This window comes from Dendropsophus ebraccatus, chromosome 11 (genome assembly GCF_027789765.1).
Source record: "Dendropsophus ebraccatus isolate aDenEbr1 chromosome 11, aDenEbr1.pat, whole genome shotgun sequence".
NCBI lineage: Eukaryota > Metazoa > Chordata > Amphibia > Anura > Hylidae > Dendropsophus > Dendropsophus ebraccatus.
The window spans coordinates 12,240,820-12,262,123 of record NC_091464.1 but is presented as its reverse complement, the minus strand read 5'-3'; the positions used below and the strand labels follow the sequence as shown (position 1 = coordinate 12,262,123).

The 21,304-nt window shown below is 46.0% G+C and overlaps 1 protein-coding gene across 2 annotated transcripts; it reads left to right on the top strand.

Moving 5' to 3' along the window:
- The first annotated feature begins 1,552 nt into the window (after positions 1 to 1,552).
- LOC138767902 (Krueppel-like factor 15) lies at positions 1,553 to 20,281 on the top strand. 2 transcript variants are annotated; one of them, XM_069945770.1, is made up of 3 exons: positions 1,553 to 1,599; positions 13,073 to 14,127; positions 17,914 to 20,281. In XM_069945770.1, the coding sequence occupies exons 2-3, from the start codon at positions 13,178 to 13,180 to the stop codon at positions 18,086 to 18,088; spliced, it is 1,125 nt and encodes a 374-aa protein (XP_069801871.1). In that variant the 5' UTR covers positions 1,553 to 1,599; positions 13,073 to 13,177; the 3' UTR covers positions 18,089 to 20,281. The 2 variants fall into 2 exon arrangements, with proteins under 2 accessions (XP_069801871.1, XP_069801870.1); XM_069945769.1 differs by lacking the exon at positions 1,553 to 1,599 and adding an exon at positions 1,754 to 2,187.
- Positions 20,282 to 21,304: the final 1,023 nt, after the last annotated feature.

Below are 21,304 nucleotides of genomic sequence, written 5' to 3'. Positions count from 1 at the left end.
TACAAACACACTTGCTGTATCTGCAGCGAGTTTCTGACTGTGTATTCGCAGTGAGACTCGCTGAGGATCCCGGCCATGTGTACTCAATGGCAGACAAACTCGCAGCAGGGATGTACATCCCTGCTGCGAGTTTGTCCACAGCTCGCCCCATTAACTCCCCGGCCGCCGGAGACTATACGTCACCTGATCCCGGCTACGGGGCTCCCGACGTCTTCACTGCCGTTCAGCCAATCAGCGCTGCGGTGGGGCAGCGCACTGATTGGCTGAGCGGAACGTGCCTGGAATCAGCGAAGGACCAGGTGATGTATAGTCGGGACCAGGTGATGTATAGTCTCCGGCGGCCGGGGGGTTAACGGGTCGGCCTTTGGACAAACTCGCAGCAGCGATGTACATCCCTGCTGCGACTTTGTCTGCCATTGAGTACACAGGGGATCCTCAGCGAGTCTCGCTGCGAATACGCAGCGAGAAACTTCCTGCCGATGCGGCAAGTGTGTTTGTACCCTAAGAAATTAATCACTGTGAACACTAAGGTTATGGGGGAATGGTGGGGACATGTATTCATCTCCTCTCACTGTGGAATAACGGTGAGAGGAGATGAAAGCATGCAGTGCCCGTTACTGGTGGCCGCCGTTATACTGGTAATAATGGCGATCGTCGGTGCTGGGACTGGCCGGGACTGAGCCCACACTCTGCCCCAACTTCTCAGCGACCTCCGGTAGCTGAGAGGAGGGGGCTGCGGGCATTACCGGCGCCGCTGCACTATTCTGCACCATCGCCATAAAGAGCTGATGGCAGCAGAATAGAGCCCATTAGTGATCGCCGTAAAAATTCATATCGGCGGTCACTAATAACATAATACATGTATTCTCTGGCTCACTACGGTTACGGCGAGACCACATTTGTGTAGGTTTTTTTAACTATTACCACTTTGGCGCAATAGAAACTATCTTCCTAGCAAAAACCCACAAAAACTGTCGCCATATTGCAAGATCCATAGCGTTCTTATCTTTTGCGCGACAGAGCTGGTTTTGGGCTTATTTTTTGCGGGAAGATCTGTAGTTTCTATTGATACCACGTTTTATATGTATATGACTTTTTGATCTCTTTTATGACGTATTTTCTAAAGCGGATTGATAAAATACAGCTATTCTGGTACTTTTTTTTATTTATTTTTTTACAGCGTGTGTCGTGCGATATAATTATTGATATAGTTTTATAGATTGGGTCGTTACGGACGTAACGATACCAAATATGTATAGGATTTGTGTTTTTGATCACTTTTATGTAATGTTTTATAGTGTATGGGGAATGTAATGCATCTTTATTATGGGGGGGGGCTGGGGGGATTGTGTTTGGTGCACTTTTTTTTTACACATTACTGTACACTAGTGTAACACTTAGATCACAGTATACAATACACTGTACTGCTTCTGCAGTAGTGTATTGTGTCATGTGACCATCCTGCTGACAGGCAGTAGCACAGCCACCCCTCTCAGCAGGATGGCTTATCCATGGTGAGCCCGGGGACCTTCATTAGGCCCCCGGAGTTACCATGGAGACGTCGGGGGAACCGGACGGCGCCGCGGGACCTCCGATCACGTAAGTGGACCTGCGGCGCCGTCCGGTACACACCGGAACCCGTTAGATGCCGCTGTCATGCTTTGACAGCGGCATTTAACGGGTTAAACTGCCCGGAGCGGAGAATCCTCCGCTCCGGGCAGTTACAGGAGGGGGTCAGCTGTCACACTGACCGCTGATCCCCCGTCCTGCAGCCGCCGCCGGGCGGGAGTTTATTCCGATGCGCCCGCCGGTAAAAGGCGTACGCATCGGAATAAAGCCCATTAGTGGCCGCCGTGAAAAGGCAGCATGGCGGTCACTAAGGGGTTAATCCGCCGCTGCCCGTACAGCCGCCTGGACGCTCCCCGGTATCTCTGTATATAAACACTGCGCCCCCGCCACTTCTCCTCTGACGTCACATTGCAGACCAGAGGCGAGCCCTCTTACTACGGGAGCCAATCAGAGCCCCGCTCCGCAGCCGAGCCTCCCTGCTGCCGTCCAATGGCTGCGCGCGGCTGCTGAGCGAGCCTCCCCCAGTCATGTGAGTGCTGAATGCCAGCATGGAAGACGGGAGCTGCGGCAGCGCCATGCGGGCCCGGGGGTAACGGCGCGGCGGGGCGGCGGAGGCAGGTGAGGAGCCCCCCTTATAGTCCCCGGTAACGGACACCGCACCTGCACGCCGGACGCGGCTGCGGATCTCAGGGTTTTACAAAGTTCTCTTGTTCGGGCAAAGTTGACGTGTTGACATGTTGCGTGTGCGGGGCGTGTGCGTGTGCGCGCCCTATGTGCGAGTGTGTCACGTGTCTGTGGGCCGGGGAGGAAGAGGAGCTACAGAATGCAGATGGAGCACATGGCGGGGGGCGCGGCACATGTCTCCCCCCATAGAGGTGCCCCCCCCCCCCGGGCCGAGCACACAGCTGCTGCCGTATACCGGGGCCCCCCGCCCGCCCGCCGTCCCTGCTGTCACCCAGGGCGGGAGGTGGGTGTGTCCCGCAGCTCCTGCCATACGTGTCTCCTGGGACTCTGCCCACATCTGTCCGGTTACACGGATGCAGCTGTCCGTAAGCAGGAACCCCGGGGGTCCCCCACACCTATCCCGGGGGTCTCCCACACCTATCCCGGGGGTCTCCCACACCTATCCCGGGGGTCCCCTGACACCTATCCCGGGGGTCCCCTGACACCTATCCCGGGGGTCCCCTGACACCTATCCCGGGGGTCCCCTGACACCTATCCCGGGGGTCCCCTGACACCTATCCCGGGGGTCCCCTGACACCTATCCCGGGGGTCCCCTGACACCTATCCCGGGGGTCCCCTGACACCTATCCCGGGGGGCCAACATACGGTCTTGTAATAGGAACAAATCCCAGCAGAAGGAAGAAAGTGGCCGTTGCCCAGAGCCCCCCACCACCCCACCTCTCATAGTGCGCCCTGCCACTGCCTTTTTTCCTAAGTTAAAGAAGTCCGGTCTTTATCAGGAGAGGAGGTGGCGGAACATAACATGCACCTACCTCCCCGGCTCCTGCACTGGGGTCCGCTGTCCTGGTTCCTGGTCCACTGGCAGCTTCCTTGTGTGAGCGAGGACCCGGGCTGTGACCTGTCAGCCCCGCTCAGACCAGGAAGGAACTGGAGCAGAGGAGAGCGGACCCCAGTGCAGGAGCCGGGGAGGTAAGTGCATGTTATGTTCCGCCACCTCTTTTGAAAAAAAAAAAGTCAGAGCTCATACTTCTTACTTAAAGTGACGGTACCACAAGGCCCAGGCTGAAGCACAGGAGGCGGCCGACCCACCCTTAGTGGGAGGAAACCCCCGCCCCTCTATGATAGGGTTCCATTGATTCTAATGGAGTCACGTCATGGAGGGGCTGGAGTTTCTTCCCACTAAGGGTGGGGCGGCCGCCTCCAGTGCTTCAGCCTAGGCCTGGTGGTACAGTCACTTTAAGGCCTTGTGACATAATGCAATTTTTTGGAGGGAAGCAACCACCTACGTGTCAGGTCCGCGCTCACTTCCCCCTTATTCCCCGCTATTACAAGCACAGACAGTAGGGGGAGCAGCAGGAGGGGTCGTCAAATTGTTCAGGCTGCCATTTGAAGTTGGTGGCGGTGACACTGACATGATCGGGATCTTTCAGAAAGTTGTAAGACCTTGATTAGCCGACGTTGTGTATGTTAGCGGATCGTTACCTTTCAACATGCGCTATTACACTGAACAATTATCGTCCGGAATGGTCAATAATCGGCCAATAATGGTTTGGTGTAATAGGGCCTTAAAGAGGTATCCCAACTTAAAACTAAACCTGTCCTAACCACAGGATAGGGGACAAGAAAGTGTGGGGGAGGGTTGTTTCTGACATCCGTGCCACCCAGCTACCTCCCTATTGGCCTGCAGCTCCATTGTTTTGAATACTGTACCTGCGGCTCTAATTCATTCTCTATGGAGCCGCCGGAAAGAGCCAAGTACAGCACTGGGGTCCTGGATGGAATCTTATCCAGCCAAATATAGTGAGAGGTGAATTGTCTGATGTCCAGGGGCGGTCTTGGCATTTCTGGGGCCCCAAGCGGAGTAATGTCTTGGCCCCCCCCCCCCCTCCTCGACACGCACTCCACAATAATAGACCGCTGTGTGCTGCCCCCAGTAATATATACCCCTTGTGCCAGGCGCCAGGAGTATATACGCCTTGTGTGCTTCCCCTCAGTAGTATATACCCCTTGTGTGCTTCCCCCAGTAGTGTATAGACGCCTGTGTGTTCCCCTAGTTATATATAGCCCCCTGTGTGCTCCCCCAAAAGTATATAGACCCCCTGTGTGCTGTCCCAGTTGTATATAAACCCCCTGTGTGCTGCCCCCAGTCGTATATACCCCGTGTGCTGCCCCCAGTTACATATACTTCCTGTGTGCTCCCCCACTATTATATAGACCCCCTGTGTGCGCCCCCTCTTGTATATAGACCTCCTGTGTGCTCCCCCACTTGGATATAGACCCCTGTGTGCTCCTCCAGTAGTATATAAACCCCTGTGTGGTTCCCCCAGTAGTACATAGACCCCCTGTGTGCTCCACCAGTATTATATAGATCCCTGTGTGCTTCCCCAGTAGTATATAGACCCCTTGTGTGCTGCCCCCAGTAGTATATAGACCCCCTGTGTGCCCCACCAGTAGTGTATAGACCCTCTGTGTGTTCCCCCAGTAGTATATAGACCCCCTGTGTGCCCCACCAGTAGTATATAGACCTCTGTGTGCTCCTCCTGTAGTATATAGACCCCCTGTGTGCTCCTCCAGTAGTATATAGACCCCTGTGTGCCCCCCAGTTATATATAGACCCCCTGTGTGCTGCCTCAGCAGTATATAGACCCCCTGTGTGCCCCACCACTAGTATATAGACTCCTGTGTGTTCCCCCAGTAGTATATAGACCCCTTGTGTGCCCCACCAGTAGTATATAGACCCCTTGTGTGCCCCACCAGTAGTATATAGCCCCCTGTGTGCTACCCCAGTAGTATATAGCCCCCTGTGTGCTCCCCCAGTAGTATATAGCCCCCCCCTGTGTGCTCCCCCACTTGGATATAGACCTCCTGTGTGCTCCCCCAGTTGTATATAGACCCCTCTGTGAAGCCCCAGTAGTCTATAGCCCCCCTGTGTGCTCCTCCAGTTATATATAGCCCCCCTGTGTCTTCCCCGTTATATAGCCCCACTGTGTGCTCCCCCCATTTATATAGACCGCTGTGTGCTCCCCTTTCCATATAGTATATAACAAAATAAAACAAACACTTATACTCACCTGGGTCCGGGCGTCTCCTCTTATCTTCACTCTTGTGGCCGCAAGGGTTTTTTTTCTGCGGTCACAAGAGGCCGCGCTCCCCTTGTCCTGGCGCCGATGCTCCAGTGATGTCACTGGAGCGCCGGCACCACAAGGATAGAGCGGCCACTTGTGACCGCAGGGAAAACACTTCCTGGGGCCACAAGAGTGACTGACAGGAAGGGAGCCAATGGCTCCCGCCCTGTCAGTGCTGCTGCATGTAACTGTGAGCGCTCATTACGAGTGCTCATAGTTACAGTTCAGATCACAGCAGCGAGCGGGGCAGCGGCCTTGTCTAGCAGTCTTGAGCACAAGAGAAGAGCAGGGCGTGGGGGCCCCCCTGGATGTTGGGGGCCCCAAGCGATTGCTTGAGGTGCTTGGTGCCAAAGACCGCTACTGCTGATGTCTGTGTGTGAAATGGAGAATAAAGATTGTGAGCCGGGTACATTGACTGATATGAAAGACGGCGGCCATCTTTGTATAGTGTCGGGGAAAAGGTCAGCACCATATAAATAACAGGAATAATTGGCTAACCTTTCATCTTCCAGTTTTGTTGAGTCACATCTAGTGTCTATTACCGGGGCTATTCCAATAATAGAACAGCGCTGTGTCATGTAGTCATGTCATGACGCTAATCACATTGGCAGAGTTACAGGAGACCTGTGTGTCTGCACGTATGCAGGTATTACTCTGCACACACCACTGGCCACACTAGAGAAATACAAACGTACTTGTCATATACGCCATAGATTGTCGCTGTCGTTACCGTATCTCCTGAGGGCAGCTATATACCAGTGCTAGCTTCTCCCTCCCAAAACAATAGGGTCACGCACTGAAAGGTCGTCACTGCAAACAATTCTTTTCACTAACATCATTTGTCAGGGAAGAGTCAGCAGTCGTATACCTGAGAGAGTTATGTTGCGTTTACACCGCACAAAATCGAACGAATTCGAACGATAATCGTACGTGTAAACGCAGCGAACGATCAAGCGACGAGCGAGAAATTGTTCATTTTGATCTTTGAACATGTTCTCAAATCGCCGTTTGTCGTTCGCAAAAAAATTCGCAGACCGTTCCGTGTAAACAGTCGTTCGCCGTTTTAACCAATGTGTGAGATAGGCGTTAAGCGATTGCAAAACGATTTTTCCGTACAATATATCGTTCCCTCTAAATGTGAATTGTTATAAAAAAAAAAAAACGTTACTTCAAAATTGTTAACCGTACGATCGGGCGAATTATCACTCTGTGTAAACGCAGCATTAGGGTCCTATTACACGGAACGATTTTTATCGACTAACGATCGCAAACGAGAATGTTTATCGTTAACCTGAAATCGTTCACCTTATTACACAGAACGATGGTCGTTAGATACAATCGTTATTGCGATCGTTTATTCCTTCTGATCTAAGGAAAACAACGGGCAATGTGCTATTACACTGAACCAGTAGTGAAAAAATGCGGAACTTGAGCGAACGAATGTGGAATTACAGCGAACGTTTAGCGAACGTTCGGATCGAATGGTGGTTTTCGTGCCCGATCGCACGATTAACGATTTTGAATGAACAATGTTTTTTTTTTTTTTATAACGATCAGCGTTTAGACAGAACGATACATCGTACGATAAATTATTATGCGATCGTTTAAGCCTACCTCACACATCGGTGAAAGACTTTACACGGAACGATCTGCGAATTTTTTGCGAACGATCAACGATGATTTGAGAACATGTTGAAAGATCAAAATGAACGATTTCTCGCTCTTCGCTTGATCTTTTGCAGCGTTTACACGGAACGATTATCACTCAAATGTGATCGTTATCGTGCAAAAACTAATGATAATCGTTCCGTGTAGAAGAACAATAAATCAATGACATACGAGCGATTTTTCGATCGTTGCCTGCAATTACACAGAACAATTATCGTTTAAATTCGAACGATATAACGATTTTTTGCACGATAATCGTCCCGTGTAATAGGGCTCTTAAAGGAAAAGTCTGGCCAAAATGAAAAATCCAGGGCCGACAGGAGTACAGGAAGATAATAAATAAAATATGCTGCCCCTGTATAGTGAGCCTGTGATGCAGTGCTGTGGGGGCACGGGGAGAGGTAAGTATAGATTCTATATTACGTTCCCGCATCCACATGCCGGCCATGGATCTTTCATCTTGGCCAGACTTCTCCTTTAAGGTCCCCATACACCATAGGTCTCCAAACTGCGGCCCTCCAGCTGTTCCAAACCCAACAAAATTCCCATCATGCCTGGACAGCTAAAGCTTTGGATTCGGCTGTCCAGCCATGATGGAAAATGTAGTATTGCAGCAGCTGGAGGGCCGCAGTTTGGAGACCCATGCCATACACGTTATATGAAATAAGCCGCAGCCTGGGCTCACAGACCATATTGGCCTTGTGTACATGATCGGGGGCGGCTCTGGCTTTGATCGGGGGCGGCTCTGGCTTTGCAATGTGCTAAAACAACACGGATGTGTGCAGGAGGAAGAGTAAAAATGGATCGGATGTGATTGGCATCTGATGGAAGGAAGCTGATGCTAGATACCGAGGAGATGGACTCGTTCTATCACAAGGGTTGTGGTTGCGGCTGTGGTTGCTCGAGCACATACATATAGATATATACACACACACACACTATATATTTAAAATAATAAAAATATATATGTGTGTGTGTATATATATATGTATATCTCTTTTTTAATTTTTCAAAAGCAGACTGTCTGATATATACCCATTTTAAAACATTCCCCTTTTATCCCACCCCTGCCAAGTCCTGCTCGCAAAAAAAGGCATAAAAAGATTATGGACCCCCCCCCCCCAATATACATAATTTATTTTCCTATTCGACTCAGGCTAATGTGATATGGACACATTTTTATGTCTGTAATACGGCCGCAGGTTTGATGATTCCACAGCTCTTTGCTTGGGTCATCTTAGCAGCAGTCAGGCCAGGACTTGCGGGAGTAATACAGACGCATAAATGCCACCATATTACATTAGCGTGAATACAGACAATCTAGAATACAGCTAACTGCTGGTTTCTGTCTGTATGTTGACCACAAGCCTTGATCCATGCTGCGTCTTACGGCCATTGTGCATCTTGCATTTATTAATCACTGCACATTTTGCCATTTTTTTTTCTTTAAAGTGTCACTGTTGTTAATTTTTTTTTTTGCAGAAATCAATAGTCCAGGCGATTTTGAAAAACTTTGTAATTAGGTTTATTAAACAAATATGCCATTATCTGCATTCAAAAAGACTTTCCCCAGGTCCCCCCCCCCCCCCCTCATCTCTCTACTCCACTGCTCGGAATCAGGAAATCTCGATTCTTTTTTATCAGTCGGATCCTGTCTGTGCTATGGAGGGGGGAGGAGGAAGGAGCAAGATTAGTCGCCAGCAGAGAGCAGAGAACAAAGAATTACACAGCAGGGGAGCTATTCAGAGTGCTATTCAGAGATCAGAAAGGTCAGTGATGACTTCAGAGGAGATAGCCAGGTGATGTAGCTGTAAATTAACTCTTTGTTGTCCTGATTTGGTGCCTTATCTCCCTCTCTCCATAGGAAAACCATGAAGACAGGGGGGAGAGCTTCAAACTGCTTTTTAATGATAAAAATTCATTTTTCGGCTAATAAACCCAATTACAAAGTTTCTTAAAATCACCTGGACTATTGATTTCTGCAAAAAAACTTTTTAACGACAGTGACACTTTGAAGGAGAAGTCTGGTGAAAATGTTTGTTTGAGTATTGTATTGCCAATACACAAATCACCAATATACACTTATTATGGGAAATGCTTATAGAGGGATTTTTCCCCTTTTTTTTTTTTTACTACTGCATCAAGGCTTCACTTCCTGGATAACATGGTGATGTCACTTCCTGGATAACATGGTGATGTCACTTCCTGGATAACATGGTGATGTCACTTCCTGGATAACATGGTGATGTCACTTCCTGGATAACATGGTGATGTCACTTCCTGGATAACATGGTGATGTCACTTCCTGGATAACATGGTGATGTCACTTCCTGGATAGCATGGTGATGTTACTTCCTGGATAGCATGGTGATGTCACGCCCCGACTCCCAGAGCTGTGCGGGCTGTGGCTGCTGGAGAGGATGATGGCAGAGGGACACTGAGGGACACAGGGCACTGGAGGGACACTTAGCATCCCCCTGCCATCATCCTCTCCAGCAGCCACAGCCCGCACAGCTCTGAGAATCAGGTCGTGACATCACCATGTTATCCAGGAAGTGACATCACCATGTTATCCAGAAAGTGAAACATTGCATAAGTGGGTACACAATGTGTGAGACCTCCGCTCTAGGTAAATAAAGTCCTGAAGCTAAATTTGCTTTGCATAGATATTTAATGCAGGGGATTGTCATGTACTTTTTGTTTGTGTGTTTTTGATGTGTCTTGGTCTTCTCATTATTACATGGAACGCTATCTCCCGCTGTCTGCCCGCTCTGTGCAGTGGCTGGATACAGTGGGAGGAAAAGGCTATGGCTGTATCCCAGTTTTCCAGGCGGTCCTCCCGCTGTATCCACCCTCTCCACGGAGCGGGCAGACAGCGGGAATCATTGCCGAGAGTTAGGGTTCTTACGAACCCGAACCGAAGCTGGTTCGGACCATCCCTACTTTACACTTTTAAAGCAAGAGCTGCACAGACATCACTAATGTTTATATATATATATATATATATATATATATATATATATATATATATATATATATACACACACACAGAGCCTTTGCTGCACGATAATCGAGCTGTGTAATAGGCTCAGTAAACAAATACCAATCTAGCAGATCAATACTCATTTAATAATGCGGCCTTTAGTGTTCACACAAACCCGAACGACCCGCCCATTGCTCAGACTACATCCTGGCAGCGGGATTCAAATGCTGATCACTTAGATTTGTGCAAACCCAAACTTTCCGCAAGTTCGCTCATCTGTGCTTCTCATCCCGATTGGTTGCAATATGTGGATGTTGGTGTCAAATAAAAAGAGCGTATGATGTGTGACCAGTAGACAACCCATGGCCAAGAAAGCAGGTACTCCAGTGAAAATCTTTTTCTTTCAAACCAATTGGTTTAAAAGTGTTATATTGATTTTTAATTTACTTCTATTTAAAACTCTCAAGTTGTCCAATACTTATCAGCTGCTGTATGTCCTGCAGGAAGTGGTGTATTCTTTCCAGTCTCTCTGCTGCCACATCTGTCCATGTCAGGAACTTTCCAGAGCAGGAGAGGTTTTCTATGGGGATTTGCTACTGCTCTGGGCAGTTCCTGACATGGACAGAGGTGGCAGCAGAGAGCACTGTGTTAGACTGGAAAGAATACACCACTTCCTGCAGGACATACAGCAGCTGATAAGTACTGGAAGACTGGAGATTTTTAAATAGAAGTAATTTACTAATCAGTATAATATAGTGAAATCAGTTGATTTGAAAGAAAATAAATTTTGCTGGAGTAACCCTTTAAACGTATTATTGGTGACATCCTGTAGGAAAATGCACAATAGAGAGAGGAGTAAAGTGTGACAGTGGCTTTCTGCATTGTGCATGCTGTTAACATGATATAGGCCATGTGGTGTTATGGAAGAAACTGTAATGGATACTGGACTTGCATGAGGCCCCCTGCGAAGACTCATAGGTTACATACAACTGATATATAGAACATATGTCTTCACTCAACTATGGACTGCGTGTCCGCTGAATGCATAGATGTGTATAGAATTGCATTTATTAGGCCATGTTCACATGGCGTATAACACCGGCTGTTCTGTGATCCTGAAGATCATCCCGGGTGGTACTGCAGTACCAGCTGATCTTCATTTTTGGTGAATTGGGATGTGGGTACACCCGTGTGCGCCTGCATCCCAATTCACCTCTGCACACAATGGAACGTGCGGCCGGAGCTGCATGCTCCATTGTGTGAACTGACATGTCTGTGCAGTCGGTATTCACTGAATAGCGGCCACAGAAAACTGACATGTCAGTTTTTCATGCTGCCGAATGGAATCCCGGCCGGAGCATATACTATGTGTATACGCTGTGGCCGGGATTCAATTTATTGAAATGCAACTCATGTTTTGCATAAATCACGGCCAGTGTTGCACTTTTGGTGTGATTTATGTAAAACTTACGTTGTGTGAACATGGCCTTAAGCTGTAAATTAGAAAAGAGAAATATAAATAAATTGGAGGATTTGAGGTGACCTACAGTATGAACCCTTTCACTCCCAAGACAGTTGTCAAAAAAAATAATTATATACATATATATATGTATGGCACTGTCCACCAGTGATAAAATGCATTTTTGATTGGAGAACAATTCCGGATGCTTCCATAGACTTCTATGGGGGCATCCATGATGGAATTCCAGACAAAAATAGGACAGGGTCAACAATTTCCTGACTTGTTTTGTGGAACAGACACCTTTTAGGGAAAATCCTGAAGGGTGTCCGTGCCCAATAGAACCCTATGGGTCAGGAAATCTATCTGGATTACTTAATAAATAAAAAAAATCCGTTTAGATTTTCCTGATGCGTGAAGAGGCCTAACAGGTACCAGAAATCCATCAGGTTTGGCGACTGGTGACTTTTCTGCATCTTTTGTGTTGCAGCCTGACCACATCCACTTTCATTAGCCCTAGGCTAAGAGGCGTGAATGGTATGATTGCTTGTGTGTTATTAGTTTAGTTAGATGGTTTTGTCTATCATTCTGCTTGTACTGTAGTTGTTTACCATGGTGACACATAGGCCAGCATAGACACCTATAGAAATATAGGCCAGCATAGACACCTATAGAAATATAGGCCAGCATAGACACCTATAGAAACATAGGCCAGCATAGACACCTATAGAAACATAGGCCGGCATAGACACCTATAGAAACATAGGCCAGCATAGACACCTATAGAAATATAGGCCGGCATAGACACTTATAGAAATATAGGCCGGCATAAGACCTAAAGACACAATTCAACATTTGAATTCGACACTTTCCAAATATTTCACTTTTTATTTTTATTGCATTTGAACATGAAAGGATATGTCCAGCCTTACACCCAGGACTTATCTGCTCTCTTGGTCTTTTTTTTTATTTTTTAAACTAATTGGATTCTCCATGAAATACCAGTTCTGCAGCATATTTCTGGAGAAATCTGCATTGTACCAGTCCACTGTTTTGCATACAGTCCCTGGCAACACCCATTTTTTTAAATACATTTCTAGCAGGAATAACTGTTTGGAAAAGATGCTTCAGACTTATTTCCCATAGAACAAACAGACATCTAGAGAACTGATCGGCCCCCCTCAGCATAGACACCTATAGAAATATAGGCCAGCATAGACACCTATAGAAACATAGGCCAGCATAGACACCTGTAGAAACATAGGCCGGCATAGACACCTATAGAAACATAGGCCAGCATAGACACCTATAGAAACATAGGCCAGCATAGACACCTATAGAAACATAGGCCAGCATAGACACCTATAGAAACATTTCTAGCAGGAATAACTGTTTGGAAAAGATGCTTCAGACTTATTTCCCATAGAACAAACAGACATCTAGAGAACTGATCGGCCCCCCTCGGGCATGTGGCGGTCTGTATAGTTTTGTTAGTTATGGTGTTGTCATAGTGCAGTAGCATTGATAAACTGCAAGATGACTTTTTTTTATTTAGTTTTTTAATATATATATTTTTATTTATAGATCATTTAAAGTCGCCACATATAAAGACCTCTTACGGGTAATTTTCTCGCAATTCCCCCCCAACCCCAACTTGGCTAGGGGTGTGGAGGATAATCGGTCTGGAAAATGGTTTCTTTAATCTGCAGTGAACCGCTCTCCGCCTCAGATCTTCTCTCTAATGCCACTTCCCCGTGTGAACAAAACATGACTGTGCCACAGTGTGGAGATGCGTCTACCTTCGGCCTTCTGCAGGATGGTGCCAGCCCTTCCTCTCCATGTCTGGCAGAACAGCTTGATAACAGTACTGCCTCCATACAGAAGAAGAGCGGAGATGAAGGTGCCCTTAAAGACGTGGAAGGAAGTATTTTATCCCAATTGGTAAAAGCAGTGGAGGAGCCAAAGGAGGCTACGGCATTGGCACAGCTGAAACTCCCAGACTTTTGTGCCCAGATCTCTGGCGACTTCAGTCCTACCTTAGAGGAAATTGAGGAATTTTTAATGGAAAATATGGATCTTATTCGAGAAGAGCTGGTTGAGAAGCAACCCACGCCTGGAACATGGGTTCAGAATTGCATAAAAGATGAGCAGACTTCAGACACAGAAACAACTCAACCAACTGAGCATGTATCCACTCCATTAACTCCAGAAACCTCAGCCAGTCCACCTTCCACCACAGGTAACATCCCTGTCATCCTTCAAATCCAACCTGTGCCTGGTGCTTCGTCTTTGGCACAGAGCTCTACGGGTGGTGTCCGACTAACGCAGCTGGTTATCAGTGTACAGGGCCAGAGCCTGGCACTAGCACCAGTCCCAGGGCCTACTTCACCTGGGGACCAAAAGTATGTTAGAATCGCACCTTTGCCGGTGGCTGTCAGGCCGTTGTCATTAGGAGGAGTGTTTCTCAGTGAAGGGCAGCAGAAAATCCAGAAGGGTGCTCCAGCGGTGATCAGAGTGCATAAGTGCAGTCACCCTGGCTGTAACAAGATGTACACCAAAAGCTCACACCTTAAAGCCCACTTCAGGCGACACACAGGGGAGAAGCCCTATGTTTGCACATGGCCGGAGTGTGGATGGAGGTAAGAACATTTTACATGGTTTTAATTGCAAATAAATAATTACTATTTATATGGTAGCTACTTTTAGATACTATTGCCAGATTCTTTGAAGATCCAGGGTCTGAGCCCACTGTTTTATGTTTAAGTGTCTACCTGCTCTCTTCATCAGTAACACAGCCACGGTGGGGGGGTCTTGTATGATGCGCAAACAGGGAGAAGAGCATATTTCGAGCTGATGGTCTCATGTGAATATTTTTTATCCTATTACTGGAGACGTTGGGGAGATTTATAAAGCTGGTGTAAAAAACAATAGTCTCAGTTGCCCCTAACAACCAGTCAGATTACACCTTTCATTTTTTAAAGAGTCTGTGAGAAATGAAGGGTGGACTCTGGTTTGATCAATCTCCCCCCTAGTGCTTCCCCAGTAAGCAGCACTTACCAGCTGTAATGATCCAGTGGTGGATAGCAATTCCTATTGGCACATCCAGTGGTTGCTTTACCTGTGTGTTTGTTGTAAGGGAGAAACAATGCAATTTGTCAAGGAATAGATGGGTCATATTCAGCTTCTCCCAGAATTAGTATTATCAGTGATTGGGAAATTGGTGCAAATGTGAGATGAGTTTTTATTTTTTTTATGTGTGGGTGTTATTGGGTGGTAGGAATCAGAGGCCGCCTCTCTAGTGCGAGGCACAAATCCTAGCATGGCCCTGACACACAAAGCGCATGTGTAACCTCATACATGTACAGGATAAGAATGGTCACGTAAATCTAAAGCTGCAGTCACACTACCCTTAAAATTGTCCATAGTCACGGATCCGCGACCACGGAAATTTTAGGGACCATTGAAGTGAGTGTGGCCCTTCACATGATTCTCCCCCTCCCCCCCAGCAGCAGAGATGACAGGAAAGCATGATGGTCACATCATGCTCTCCTGTCATCTCTGGTGCCAGGCAGTGGGTGGGATCCGTGCCGCGATCCTCCTCCAGATCGCGGCGCGGATCATGTGAATAAGAGCCCTAAGTCACGTCTAGGTGATAGATGATATGTAATACAGCAGAATTACTAGGTGATAGAGGATATGTAATACAGCAGAATTACTAGGTGATAGAGGATATGTAATACAGCAGAATCTGAAACTAGTTTAACTAGTAGTAACAGGTATGTCTAGGATTAGCAGGCTGAGAAGCCTCAGGGCATGCTCTGATATTTACGCTGGCATTTAAAGTGTTCCTGTCATTAGAAAAAACACCGATGCCACAGACATGTCAGAAGATCAGATTGATCTGGCTGTTCAGACTCTTACTGATCTCTGATGTAAGGGTCATATTAGACTTTTAATGATAGATTTTTAATGATAAATGATCGCAAACTGAATCGTTTATCCTTAACCTGACATTGTTCACCATAACTCACAGAATGATAGCTATTACTATCGATTGTTTAAACGATTGTTTACTCCATCTGATCCCAGCAAAAGAGTGAACAATGTGGGAATTAGGGCCCGTTCACACTCGGCGGCATCAGCGCCGAAACTCCGCTCAGTACACCCTCCCGTGGACTCCTGCGCCAAATCCTACCTGTTATCTCTTTTAATGGAAGGCCTCGCGCGTCTCTGCTCATGTCATGACATGTCAATTCGTTGAGCAGAGAGGCATGGCGAGTGGAGGCGCACCAGGCCTTTCATTGAAACAAATAGCATGCGGGATTTGGCGCCGATGCCACGGGCGGGATTTCCAAGCAGAATTTCGTCGCCAATTCCGGAGTGTGAACGGGCCTGTACACTGAGCAATTTGTGAACAAATGTGGAATTACAGTGAACGCATGTGGAATTACTGAGAACAATTATTGACAACTGCAGTACTGGTCGGGATGATATCACAGCGTGTGAACCCGGCCTTAGGGTATAAACCCACACACCGTATACGCTGCAGATTTGTTGGTACAGATTTGATGCTGTGTTCAGTTATTTAGATCTAATCTGCTGCGAGTTTGCTGCGTATCGCAGGAGTAAATACGCTGCATATACGGTGTGTGGGTTTATACCCTTAATCTGTTTCTGCTTTGTAAATTTTTTAAATTGTATTTTTAATACAATATTACGGGGGCAGCCATCTTAGCTCAGCTGCTTTTAAACAGCATTTAGTGACCTGCATTACAGCAAGCCTCGTGACATGGCCGCAAGACACAGTGAACATCTCCACGCCCTGTTTTTAGGCCTTTGTGACCTGTGCAAAGTTCATTCCCCAGAGGTCGGGGGATACTGAGCTGTGAACACCATCTGTTGTATTTGCTGTCTACTGGTGACACCATTCATTGTAATTTTTTCAGTCTGGGGGCTCATTTATTGTGTCATGATCCATAGTTTTTTTTTTTTGGGGGGGGGGGGGGGGTTGGTACCATGTTGGTATAGTTTCGATAACCTTTTTTTTTTATTATTTTATTAAAACCTGGTGTATTTTTTGTTTTGTTTTTTTCCCTTTGTTCACCGTGTGGCAACAATGGGGCAAATTTATCAAGTCTCACGAAAAGGACTAGTGGAACAGTTGTCCATAGCAACCAATGACATTCAAGCTGGAATTGGATTGGCTGCTCTGGATAACGGTAGCACTAGTTCTCTTGCACAAGGTTTGATAAATCTCCTCCAGAATGTTTATGAATCCAAGAGAGACAGGTTCCCGACACTCACTAATTCAGCTGGTAAACTCTATTTATTCCATGAAGACTTACAGGGAGAAGAAACAAGACTGCAAGTGTGTCCCCAAATGACTGACTCATCGGCTTGACTAGGAGAGTTGAGAGTAGTGCCAGCTAGTTTTTCTATTTTGTGTCTCCATATTGTTATATTTTAATAGATCAGACAATTCTGCACTCTAAGATCACGTTAGATCACGTTTATTTTTTTCTATATATTTTTATTAAAAAAAAAGGGGTAGGGGTTAAAGGGGTACTCCGGCCCGGGGGTATTTTTAAGCTATGGCCGGGGAGAGTAAACAGCTCACACAGATTCCTTTGTCTTCAGCACAAAGCATCAAGATCAGAACTGGGGGAAGGAGACTGATTAGATAATAACAAGTATGGAAGGAAGTGTTCTTCTCCCCATGGGCAGCAACATAACAAAGTTATGTTTCAGCAGAATACCCCTTCAAAAACAGTTTGAGCATGGTGGCTGCCCTCATAATAATGTAAAAGTGAAAATAATTTTTATTTTTTATTTTTTAAAAATGACAATCTGGGAAGTAAACAGGTTAGGAAAAAAAGAATGTGTTCTAGAATTTGGCTCGGATCAGAAAATCTAGACGATACATGGCATTTAAGTGTAACTGTATATTTGAGATCTGCATTGTTAGGGCCCTATTACACGGGACGATTATCGTGTGAAAAAAATTGTTAAACAATAATCGTTTTGTGTGAATGCAGCCAACGCTTGATCACACCTTTTGAGCGGAACCTAAAATCATTGTTAAACGTTCGCTGTAATTCTGCATTTGTTCGCTAATTGTCGCACATTGCATTGAAGTGAAGTGAATTCCGCGCTGCGGAATCTGTTGGCGCTATACAAATAAAATTATTATTATTATTGGTTAATTGATTTCTGGGCACACCCGACGGTGCCCGCAAATCAATAGTAAAAAAAAGAACGTTCCTGCAGCCGATACAGAGGTATCAGCTGCAGGAACGGGCTGAGTGTTTAGCAGCGTCCGTTGCTATGCAACATACACTGTTAAGCGCTGTGTAAACTTCGCCTTAGGCTGCGTGTGTCACTCGAATGTTCTCTATTTATCACCCCGTTTTTTTCCTTTGTCGTAGGTTTTCTCGTTCTGATGAACTTTCGAGGCACAAGAGGTCTCACTCTGGAGTGAAGCCGTACCAGTGTACTATATGCGACAAGAAGTTTGCCCGCAGTGACCATCTCTCCAAACACATGAAGATACATCGATGCCAGAGAGTTGGTGCATGTCGGACACCGCGAGCCAGCACTTAACGTCCTTTCCTTGAGTCACACCAGCTGGCCACAAGTTGCTGCTTTAAAAATATAACCTTAGTCTATGATGTGAACTTCAAGAAGGAACAGTATAGCAGACTAATGGGTAAAACTGGATTAACCCACGCAGAATCCGGTTTACATGACCCTGATTTGACAGTCCCACAAATTGTGATAACTTCCAGCCGAGTTACTGTACATTGTTTTTCTTGGCTGTTTTCGGTCTCTTCTCGTCTCTTGGGGTAGAGGCTTTTGCGACGAATCCCTGTGAATCTAGCCCTACCTCTCCTCTTTGACTGTAACTTGTTTTGAATGGTTAAATAACGGACCTTGCCAAGTAGTCTGTTCTTATACCATGATGCCATACGCATCTGTAATTTTCTACAGATTTTACACATTTTAAAGGCTGTTACTTTTATGACCTTGTTTTGTGAAAGCAGCCGTAGCATCGGTTTAATGTTTTATTGCCTATATTAAATGGGCATCACGTTACTACATGTAGAAGAAAATGTATAAGTACGTACAAAGTATGCCCGTGCACTTAACTTACAGTAGACTGTAGACCATAACTTCTGCTTGTTTTAACCCAATATGGCTGCACCTCGCACACTGGAAACTGTTACAAAAAGGTTCATTTTAGAATCAGAATAAGAGATATCCTTACTGCTATAACTTAACGCGGTTACTTATCTACAACCATAGGGCAGGTTCACACCGAGTAAAAGAGGCCGAATTCCGTGACGGAACTCTGCGACATGGAATCCCGCCAGTTTCCGTGTTACACAGGCTGTCTATGGGAGGGCTCACACGCCCCCTCTCTCCGCGCCTCTCCGCTCAAAGAATTGACTTGTCAATTCTTTGAGCGGAGAGAAGAAGCATTCGAGCCCTCCCATAGACAGCCTTTGTGACATGGAGGCTGGCGGGATTCCTTTACACTGTGTGAACTGGCCCTTAGATAGTGTCTGACATACTGGCATAGCTGCTTTTATCAATCGCCTATGTTCTGCACCTGCCGTAGGTAAGGACTATAGAGCTGCACAGTCACAGGTTTTCCAAAAATTAAAGTGACAAAGCCACGCCATGTTTTAGAATTTTGGATGGCCCCATAGGGTTCTATAGGGCATCTGTGCTGGATTCCGGACAAATATAGAAAATGCTCTATATTTTCTGGAGCTTTTTTCTGGCACGGACGCCCTTGATTTCACAGACGTGTGAAGGGGGCCTAAGCATAAGGACAACAAAGTCTAACAGCCGTATTCCATCCACTATGAAAACCAATCGTTGGTAGAATGTCACAAATCTAACAATACAACATTTTCTATGACATGGTTGAATGTTAAACTCTTTGTTCATCCGATATCTTTATGGATAATTCTAGAACTATAGAAGCGGTTAATTTATACCATATAAACAAGTACCAAACTATCGCCTGTATATCTGTGAATGTTGGCTGGAGCTCCGAATTATGTAAAACTTCTGGAGTCCAGACTTTGTCTTCCTTACCGTGTAATATCTCTCCTGCTATACTTCTGTACAGTTCTTACTATGGGCGGATACGATTCTGTGTCATAGCTACATAGAGCAATAGACTATATTGCAGTGGTGGTGTGTACTCCTTGGGTGTCACTATCGCTTCTACTCTTCTGCATTTTAGTTGGGGTCTAGATCTTAGGAAATCAGTCTTCCATCGGGTGTCTTATATTATTCACACAGAGCTCCAAAGTTTGCCTCAGCTAATGAATCCTTCTCAGCATATTCGGTATAAATGTCGAGTTTTTCCTTAGGACCATGGAAAGAAAGTTGTATGTATAGGTAGCTGCTGGGAGTCTGAATGGGTCTCCTGTCCTTGGCACTTCATTTCCAGTCTGTTCTGTAAGCATGATGATCGTGCAACCTGCATACATAGGTTTCTTTATACAGAGGTTGACTGTATACTAGGACTTTGGGCACTTATTCATCTTAGATTTAAGTAAATTATTTTCCAACGGATTTGGGGTGGTGTAACATGGGGGTTTTAGCATTGGCGAAAATGTGGCATGGCTAGGTTTAAAGTCTTTACATTTTTATGTAGTATGCCTTACGCACAATTCCTAATAAATTTTGGAACTTGGTTTTCAAGGATATTGGTTGGACTGCACTTAAAGGGGTTATTTCATGTTAAGAGAACCTGCAAACGTTTTAGTGGAATGTGTATAAGGGTACAAACCCACACACCGTATACGCAGCAAATACGCAACAAATACGCAACAAATACGCAGCAAATACGCAGCAGTTTGATGGTGAAGATTTAATGCTGAGTTCAGTTATTTAGATCTAATCTGCTGCGTTTTTGTTGCGTATTTGTTGCGTTTTTGCGTATTCGCTGCGTATCGCAGCAGTAAATGCGCTGTGTATACGGTGTGTGGGTTTATACCCTGATGGAGCGTTCTCCGCAGCCCACTGAGCGCCACTCTCTGCTTCAGCTTACAGAGGATGTCCGCGGTGCGGCAGCCGCTTCCAATTGCTGATGTGGATATTAAAGGTAGTGAGAATGTAGTACTTTTTAGGCTGGGTTCACACTGCGTTTTTGCAGTCTAACGTGTCCGTTTCCCTATAGTCAACCACGTTTTGGTAGGCATCTGTTCTGATCTTCTTTTTTTTAATAATGAAAGTCAATGAAAAAAAAAAAGATCCAAACTGATTACACACAATTGCATTTGTTTTTGCATCAGTTTTTTCATGTTTTTTTTTTTTTTTTAATAAAATGTAAACCTTATTTTCTGGCGTATAATACGACTTTTTAACCCCAACAAATCTTCTTAGAAGTTGGGGGTCGTCTTATGCGCCGGGTATGGTCACCGCAGACAGCGGGAATCAGAAGCCGAGAGTTCAGGTTCATACAAACCCGAACCACGACCGCTTCGCTCATCTCTAGTTGGCACTTCCAGTTTTGAGTTATGGTTCTAAATTACATTAGTGTGTATTGGCTTCAAATAGGTGCAATGCCTTCTGTGCAATTCTATATACCGCACATCCCTGATTTATTGGTGTGGAGGGTAAAACTCGCCTTAAGAATCTCGCGTTGGAGGGCGAAGAGAATTTCATTGCAGCTTAATAAATCGCCATGTGTTATAAAGCAATGCTAGCAAATTGAATGGAAAATGTGAAAAGCAGTAATGTAGGGGTTAAAGGAAGGGGTTTGCTTCTTCCAGAAACAGCACCCCACTTTACTTCACT

Excerpts from the sequence above, each read along its gene's own strand:
- LOC138767902 (XM_069945770.1), top strand. The coding sequence starts at position 13,178 with ATGGTTTCTTTAATCTGCAGTGAACCGCTCTCCGCCTCAGATCTTCTC. Across the intron at positions 14,128-17,913 it reads TGGCCGGAGTGTGGATGGAG|GTTTTCTCGTTCTGATGAAC; the intron begins GTAAGAACATTT and ends CCTTTGTCGTAG.